Source organism: Populus euphratica, unplaced genomic scaffold (genome assembly GCF_000495115.2).
Source record: "Populus euphratica unplaced genomic scaffold, PopEup_1.0 scaffold933.1, whole genome shotgun sequence".
NCBI lineage: Eukaryota > Viridiplantae > Streptophyta > Magnoliopsida > Malpighiales > Salicaceae > Populus > Populus euphratica.
The window spans coordinates 31,194-40,379 of NW_011500793.1; the positions used below are offsets into that span (position 1 = coordinate 31,194).

General features: G+C 29.9%; 1 protein-coding gene across 2 annotated transcripts; it reads left to right on the plus strand.

Moving 5' to 3' along the window:
• Positions 1 to 5,086: 5,086 nt before the first annotated feature.
• On the plus strand, positions 5,087 to 9,186 carry LOC105116392 (uncharacterized protein At1g04910-like). 2 transcript variants are annotated; one of them, XM_011013731.1, is made up of 9 exons: positions 5,087 to 5,825; positions 6,240 to 6,307; positions 6,426 to 6,514; positions 6,650 to 6,815; positions 7,007 to 7,256; positions 7,438 to 7,477; positions 7,578 to 7,782; positions 7,873 to 8,030; positions 8,471 to 9,186. In XM_011013731.1, exons 1-9 carry the CDS (start codon positions 5,516 to 5,518, stop codon positions 8,712 to 8,714), a joined length of 1,530 nt encoding a protein of 509 aa, XP_011012033.1. In that variant the 5' UTR covers positions 5,087 to 5,515; the 3' UTR covers positions 8,715 to 9,186. The 2 variants fall into 2 exon arrangements, with proteins under 2 accessions (XP_011012033.1, XP_011012032.1); XM_011013730.1 differs by having other exon boundaries at positions 7,007 to 7,131; positions 7,313 to 7,477.

The following is a 9,186-nucleotide window of genomic DNA, read 5'->3' on the forward strand; positions in this document are numbered from 1 at the left end:
TGTGGTTCGACCCTGGTCTTGCCGGGTTATTTATTACTTCGACACTCCTGCACTTGGGAGAAGACATCAATTTTTTCGTCGTGCCACTTAAGTATTACAAAAATATAAAGAGAGAGAGCAAGAACATGGTCTTAATATAAAAAACAAATGCCTAAATGAATGGCAAATGCCTTTTTTTATAGACTAAAATTTAAAACTACTTATTTGGTAATTGATAATTGATATAGTGGCTAATTATTGATTTAGTGGACTTGGTGGACAACAGCACTCAAGCATTTTGGGTGGATGAAATGACATTAATGCAATTAGATTTTGGCAAAGTGTTCTTCATGAAAATTATTGACAATTGTCTTTTCCTTCCATTGATGAAATTTTAGAGCATTTGGAGAATTACAACTAGAGATATGTCTAAAATACTGAGTAGCTGGAAATTATTTTTTCCTTCCACCCACCAAATTTCACATCATTTGGCCTTCTAGAACTCCAGTTATGGGTAAAACTTTAAGTAGTATTTAGGCTGGATTGTAGGATAGATTCTAACTTCTTTTTTGCTGCCAAACTTTGAATTTGAAAACGACAGATTTGGATGAGACATTTGCCATGCATTTAGGCACCTTTCACATCCAATAGTTAATCACAACAATCAATCCTTTGAATTGTGAGAATTCCTGCATTTAAAATGAGCATAGTTCTAGATATGACCCAATGACTGAATGGTGTTTAATTTTGAATTGAATATGCATCTCCTTTCTAAGCCTAACCTTTTCTTTGTCCTTTTGATTAGTACTTAAAAGTGCATTTTTATCATGGTTTTATATCAATAAAACTACACTTTTAAGTACTAATCACTAATAGAGATACAAATTATTTGGAAAAAAATATTCATTAATAAAATTACAAATTAGAATTTCTGCATGATTGTTTTTAAAAATATTTTATGTTTTGTGTTTGATTTTTTTTTATTTTACTTTTATCTATGTCAAATATGTGTCCAAATTCACCAATTCTATATAACATATTGTAATTTATAGCACTCATATTTATTAAGGAGTATAAACATTCTTGTATTCCATTAATTTTGTGAAAATTAAATAGTGATATTTATAATAAAATGTTCATTATTTTAAACTATTAATAATTTATTCAACAATAATAAAAAACCATAAAAAAATTATTTATTATCACTTTTGTTCTGAAACTTGGTTGTTAGCAAAAAAAAACAATATCTTTTTATACTAAGAATGGAAGATTTTAATGAAACATAGTTTAATTTATTTTTTTCAAAGTTACAGAAAATGAAATTTTAGATATTTATAACCATAATTTAGAGTAAATCTTTTTTTTTTAATATCAATTAATAGTTACAAAATATAAATGTTATTCTACCTACTTGTAAGATAGTTATAACCATAATTGTAAAATGTGTTTGTCAAATGTTTGGTATATTGGTTTTTAAATGATAAATTCATCATATTATTATAAAATTGAATGATAGTATATGCATCTTTCTATGTGATGGATGAGAAATATTTTTTTTAGATGGTAGTGCTGTTATTTTTTTAATTTAAAAAAAGTAATGTTATTCTTGATATATCTCGATAATAAAATGACACATTACAAATAATTCTAGAGTATTGATGCAAGAGATATTTAGAAACAATTATTTTTCTTTAATTACTTTTATTTTTTTATCTTTTAAGTTACAAAATTAAATAATATACTTAATAATTTTATTTTTCCTAGTTTATTTAAGATTTTTATTACCTTTCTTTTATTTTCAAGTTTACTAGTTTATTTAGATTGAATTTTAAATTTATTTAAAAAGTTATAAACTTTCTATAAAAATAAGCAACTTAAAAAATAAATATTTGATAATAAAATTATAAATTACAATTCTTATGTAGTTTTTTTTAATATATATTATGTTTTGTGCATGATTCTTTTTCATGTTGGTTCTATCTATATCAGATATGCATTCAAATCCACCAATTCTATATAACATATTATAATTTATAACAATTATATTTAGTAAGGAGTAAAAGCATTCTCATAATCCATCAATTTTGCCAAAATTACGTAGCGATATGTATAGTAAAATGTTCATTACTGTAGACTATCAATGATTCATTTAACAGTAATAGAAAATTATAAAAATTTATTCATTGTCATCTTTGTTCTGGCACTTAGTTGTTAGCAAAAACAATTTATCTTTTTATACGAAGAATGTGGGATTTCAATGAAATAAAGTTTAATTTATTTTTTTCAAAGTTAAAAAAAATGAACTTTTAAATATTTTTAACCATAATTATAAAATGTGTCGCTCAAATATTTGGTATTTTCGTTTTTAAGGAATGAAATTCATTGTATTATTATAAAATTAAATGATAAAATATGTATTCTGTCATTTGTAGATGGTAAAAAATTGAATAATAGTATATGCATCCGCTGAGGATAGCCTCCACTTCTTTATTTTAGATATTGGCCATGCTTCTTCTTCTTTTTTTTTTTTTCCATTTGAGAAAACTAGAGTTGTCTTGGATACAACAAATAACAAAATAACATATATATTAATAACTTTAGGATATGCATCCAAATTCACTAGTTCTATATAATATACTGTAATTTTTAATAATCTTTTTCAATAAAAAATAAAAAAAATCTCATAATCCACCAAATTTGCTAAATTAAGTAGCCATATTTGTAGTAAAATGTTAATTACTTTAAGTGACCAATTATTACTTTAACAATGATAAGAATCATAAAAATTTATTTATTGATAACGCCTAACAACATATCATAATTTTTAAAATATTAGAAAAATTATATGTGATTTGATTTAATTTTTAATTACTCTTTTTTTAATGTAATTATCATCCTTTCTTTAATAGTGTTCCAGTTTAAATATTTGAGCATAATGTGTGTCAGTTCTGTTAAATCATATATATTATAACATTATAATTATTGATCATTTGAATAAAATTTAAAGCCTTTTTTAAATTTCATTCCATTGTATGCAATAATTTCACAATCAATACTATTTGAGAATATGTAAAATATTTTTCCTAACTCACTTAAGATAATGAATCATATTTTAATTATTTAAATATCTACATATAATTTATATTATATCTAATAACTACTCACTTGGTACCCTTAATCGAGGCAACAAATTATCTAAATTTAAACGTAATATTAGTTATACATAAAATAACTTAGTAATCTAAAGTTTAAGAATCACTTATATAAATGTTAAATCAGTTTTTTCATAGACATATGTGAATTTTCAATAAAGAATCCTCATATAAATCAAATTATATACATACATACATACATACATATATATATATATATAATTAATTTGACAATAAACTATATTTTACCTTTAAGTATTCCTCGTAACTTATAATTATAAACACTTTATTTCATATATAAAATAACATAATATATATTGATTTCAATAATTCTAATTAACTTTCATTTTTAATAAAATATTAATTATAAATATTTATAAATAATACTTTAATGTAATATAAATCTTTATAATTATAACTATTTTATAATTTTATCTACAAAATATTTTTATCCCAAAATATTTTATTTTTATTTTATAATCATTAATTGAACATAAATGGAGAGTAAAGATAAAAAATTATTTTTATTAATAATAAATATATTTTACATAAAAAAAATAGTTTTATATGTAATTAACTAATTCACTATAAAACATAAATATTAACGTATACATCCAAATTCACTAGTTGTATATAAAACAAATTGTAATTTCTAACTCTTTATGAAGTAAAACTTTCTCATGCTCCATAAGTAGTGATATTTGTTATAAAGTATTAATTGCATCGAGTGATCAATGATTCCTTTTACATCAATAGAAAACTATAATAACAGATTTATTATCAATCTTTTTATGACACTTAGTTATTAACAGAAAACACTTGTTTTATTATATGAAAAATATAGAATTTAATTGAAATAAAATTTATTTTATTTGTTTCAAAATCAAATAAAACTAAATTTTTATTTAATTGAAGCCTATATATTTATTAATCTGAATAAATTAATTGAATTCTGAACTAACCATTGAAAAGGAGATGGTAAAATGAAATTGAGTAAAAAAGTGCTCAATTGAATTTTATATAAATACAAGTTTATTTAAGCTATATAAAACTTTTGTTTTAATCTTTATGATAACATTTTATATATAAAAAAATTAAAAAAGAAATCAAACAACAAATTTGCAAAATACAAAAAATAAATTAGGTATATATATAAAGAAATATAAAAAAATAAATTAAAAAAACTAAATCATACTTTACTTGTTAAAGTATAAATTAAATAATATAGCATAAATAGATAATTGTTGTAAAAATTGTAACCTTATCCTTAAAACAAAATTTGCCCTTCAATTGATGTAAGTAATAGATACAAATTAATTCATAGAATTCAATACTATTTCTGTTTGTCTTTATACTTTTCAACGTCAACCTAAATAAATTTTAAAATACGATACCTATTTGTTTTGATTAGTGGTTTGAATTTCTATTCTAAGATTAAGATTTGGATGGTTAGTTAGACTTTATCAATCTCAACTGAATGTTTAGTGGGGTTCAGTATGATTTATCATATTTAAAAAAAAAACGATATTGTCACAAAATTAAATAAAAAAGGAAGCAAAATTTTAATCCTTTGCCGGATCAAATTCAAAAGATTTTATTTATTTTTCTTCTGGAAAAAAAATAAAGAGAAAAAAAAAAACCGAAGCTTAGTTTGTATCGAATTCGTAATTTATCGCGATATATTGTCGGCGTATCGACAATCATAATAAATGTACCCGAAACCAGCAACCACTGTGCCCCACAAAATGACCGCTCCCAAAGACCGCCACGTTTTACTTCTCGACGGCATGATCAGGTGCCACGTCATGGGAAATTAATTCCAGTGGACCCATCCGTATCGGCGTTCAGCTGGCGAGCATTTCGGTGGCTGAAATGTAAGTGCAGAGTTAACCAGAGTCAACAGGTAAACCAGAGTCAACCATAACCATAGTTAGATAAATAAGGGAAGAAAAGGAAGTCTGAATCTATCTAAAAAACGTGTGGAAAGTGACGAGGCAGGCGGTGTTTACCGGTTCTCACCATGAGTCCATAACATAATAGATCTTCTTTTTCTCTCTCTACTCTCCACCACTCTACATTTTGTTTGCTGCTTTTGTCTTTAATTACCACTTTAGTGTTTTTTTTTTTTTTAATATTGTTATTGTTGTAGTTTACATCATTTTTTCTCTTTAATCGCCGTCGACCAAGAAGAAAAATAGTCGAGATCGTGGAGAGATTTGTTTATTTTTTCTGATTGATCTGAAGGAAATTGAGATTTATATTTTTTTTTTCAGTTTTGGATCTCCAAGGTTTTGATTACAGTTACCGATCCTGCATTGTTGGAAAATAACAATAATAAGAAAAAAACAGAAGTGGAACGGCGGGTCGTTTTGAATGGGGGATCAATGTGCAGAATAGAGAGAAAGTGTGGGGGAGGAGGAGGAGAGAAAGATAAGGAGACTATGGGGGTAGTTAAAGGAGTGGAAAAGATTAGGAGTAGTATATCAAGGCCGTCTTCAAAAACGAAGCTGTGGATGATAAGGGCAACGACGTCGGTTTTGTTGTGGACTTGTGTGGTTCAATTGACGACGATCGGTGAGATGTGGGGTCCTAGGGTTTTGAAAGGTTGGCCTTCTTGTTGGCCTCCCCATTCTGTCTCTGCCGCCTTGCAAGAGAATGTTCCTACTGTCCCCGCTCGCGTTTTGCCACCAAAGAGTCAGTCCTTTTTAGTTATAAGTGATTTATTTATTTGTCTTTTGAGAATATGATTTCTGAATTCTATTGTTTGTTTTGATAGTGGTAAGAGATCAAGGAAGTTAGAGATTCTTCTCATGATTTAGTGGAAAGATGCATTTTTTTTCTTCTTTCTGTTTCGTTTTGTCAAAAGTTGGCTTGCTTGCTTGCATTTGATGAAGAAATGTTTGTGCAAGTTATCCATATTTGTGAAATAATTAATCTATGAAAAACTTGTTTGCATCTGATGCCTTCCTTCTAGTCTCAGCGGTTTGGAATAAAATCATGTGTGGGATTTATTTTTTCCAATCTATATATTTGTTTTTAGCATGTGATCATACTCTGCTTAACACCACTGTCATTTGTAGACTGATATGTCCCATCTGTTGGCATTAGGGGTTTATAAGAACAATGGATACTTGATGGTCTCGTGCAATGGAGGTCTCAATCAAATGAGAGCAGCGGTGGGTGGCCGCAACTTTGCTGAGAATTTGCATATTTGTGGTTCTGATATTACAGTGACGATCTTGTTTCTGCATTTGCCTGTTATTATTTTCATAGCTTTGTTTCTGTGCCTTGTAGATATGTGATATGGTTGCAATCGCGAGATATTTGAATGTTACGCTTATAGTACCAGAGCTGGATAAAACCTCATTTTGGGCTGATCCCAGGTATGTAACTCATAGTTTGTATTTGAAGTTTCCTAATGTTTTCAGCTATAGAGGAATCTAAATAATTAAGTACACCTCTATTCTGGGATTGGAAATAAACATCTTACCTTTTTATGATTATCTTTGATCCACCAGCGAGTTCCAAGACATATTTGATGAGGAGCATTTTATCACATCATTGAGAGATGAGGTTCGAATATTGAAGGAATTGCCTCCTAGGTTGAAGCAGAGAGTGGAACTGGGGATGACTTATACCATGCCACCAGTTAGTTGGTCTGATATTTCTTACTATCATAACCAGGTTAGCTCATTGTTGTTGTTTTTGGTTCTGGCATTTTTGCAAGGTTGCCATTTCTCTTGGAAGTGCATATTGCCATTTCCATCAGCTAGCTCAAATTGTAGGCACATGCAAAGGTTTCCTAGTATTGTTGTTAATTTAAGTGTTATCAATTTATTTTGCTCATCGGTATCTTTCTAATGTGTTGTATGCAGATTCTTCCTTTGATAAAAAAGTACAAAGTTGTACATCTAAATAGAACTGATGCTAGGCTTGCCAATAATCGCCAGCCTTTAGAGCTGCAGAAGTTGCGCTGCCGTGTGAATTATAGTTCTCTGAGATTCACCACTCAAATAGAGGAGTTGGGCAAGAGAGTTATAAGGCTTCTGAGGCAAAATGGCCCCTTCTTGGTGCTTCACCTTCGATATGAAATGGACATGCTGGCATTTTCTGGCTGTAGTCAAGGCTGCAACAATAGAGCTGCAGAAGTTGCGCTGCCGTGTGAATTATAGTTCTCTGAGATTCACCACTCAAATAGAGGAGTTGGGCAAGAGAGTTATAAGGCTTCTGAGGCAAAATGGCCCCTTCTTGGTGCTTCACCGTCGATATGAAATGGACATGCTGGCATTTTCTGGCTGTAGTCAAGGCTGCAACAATGAAGAGGTGGAAGAATTGACAAGAATGAGGTAACCTATGCATAATTCTTTATCAGCTCTTTGGCTTCAAGTAGCCTGAAATATTTATTTGATCCTTGGTCCACATATTCTCATTTTCTCATATGAACAGATATGCTTATCCTTGGTGGAAAGAAAAAATAATAAATTCGGATTTAAAGAGGAAAGATGGGTTGTGTCCTTTGACTCCTGAGGAAACAGCTCTCACTTTGAGGGCACTGGACATTGATCCGAATATGCAGGTTTATATTGCTGCTGGTGAAATATACGGAGGTGAAAGGAGAATGTCAAGTCTTGCGTCAGCTTATCCAAAACTGGTTGGTAGATGAAAACTGAAATCAACTGTTTACACCTGAGATAGTTGTTTGTCAACATCTGTTTACAGGTTCCTTTGGTTTATGAAACAGGTCAGAAAGGAAACACTGTTGGAACCATCAGACCTTAAGTACTTCCAGAATCACTCATCTCAAATGGCAGCATTGGATTATCTTGTCGCGTTGGAAAGTGATATTTTTGTCCCTACCTATGATGGAAACATGGCTAAAGTTGTTGAAGGCCACCGCAGGTATTTTTTTGTCTGACATTTTCTTCTTTTCGGTTCATGTATTATAACAAAGGTCATTCATGTATAATGCATCGGTTTTCTTTGGCCTTAGAAAAATGATTTTGGAATTCAAAAGCCTTAAACAAATATTAACTTTCAAATTTTTCTCTCTATCAGAGGACAAAAATGCATGTATGCCTCTTCATCCAGACAGAGTTAATTCTTCTGGCTGTGAAAGTATTACTGAACTTGTAATCCCCAGTTGTTATTTAAATTTATGAACTTTTTATTGTTGTTTTTGGGAAGATTTTTATGTCAACTGAGGTAGGTTTTTGATGATTATCTTCTTATGGCTTTCATGTAGTTTCTTTTTCGCTTAGTGGATTTAGCATTTTTGTGTGCTTGTGCAAAGTGAAAGCTCTTCTATCTTAACACTGTATTACTGTGTAATGCCTACTCAGATTCCTCGGCTTTAAGAAGACAATTTTATTGGATAGAAGGCTTTTGGTTGATCTGATAGATCGATACACTAATGGATCGCTGAACTGGGATGAATTTTCATATGCTGTAAAAGAATCCCATTCTGATCGGATGGGGGGACCAATGAAAAGGTTGGTGATCCCAGACAGGCCTAAAGAAGAGGATTACTTCTATTCAAACCCTGAAGAATGTTTGCAGTCATCAGAGGATCCGTTGAGTACATGATCGATATTCGAAGAACTTGAGCCATTTATCTGCTCCACAGTGCAAGCCGTTCTACCACAGATCAACCTCTTGTTCTCTACTAGAGGTCCAGCGATAGTGGAGTTTGTCTTCAAGAGGCAATTGAACTATAGGGTTGTGAACTTGAAGAAAGCAAGAGATGATCTGCGGAGGCAAACCTAGGTTAGTTATAAAATATACGCAAATACTCCAATTCATGTATAGAAAGCTACCCTGCCATTACAGGGCGATGCCAAATTGACAAGACTGGGTTTGGGTTGTACACGGATGCAAATATAGTTGTGATTCACCGGAACTGTCATCTCGTGGAAGGATAATCTCTTGTACTTCCATTTTCCTTTTGCATTTATTTGTTTCTTTTGGATCGTGTGCGATCTTGTAAGTTCCTAGCAAATATAACTTTATAGAATTTTTGTTCGTACCATGCTATGAAAGATCATTGCCTCTCCTCTTC

Bases quoted from the DNA above. Each gene is read 5' to 3' on its own strand.
- LOC105116392 (XM_011013731.1), top strand. From the start codon at position 5,516: ATGTGCAGAATAGAGAGAAAGTGTGGGGGAGGAGGAGGAGAGAAAGAT. The intron at 5,826-6,239 runs GTCAGTCCTTTT...TGTTGGCATTAG, and splicing joins TCGCGTTTTGCCACCAAAGA to GGGTTTATAAGAACAATGGA. The intron at 6,816-7,006 runs GTTAGCTCATTG...TGTTGTATGCAG, and splicing joins TTTCTTACTATCATAACCAG to ATTCTTCCTTTGATAAAAAA.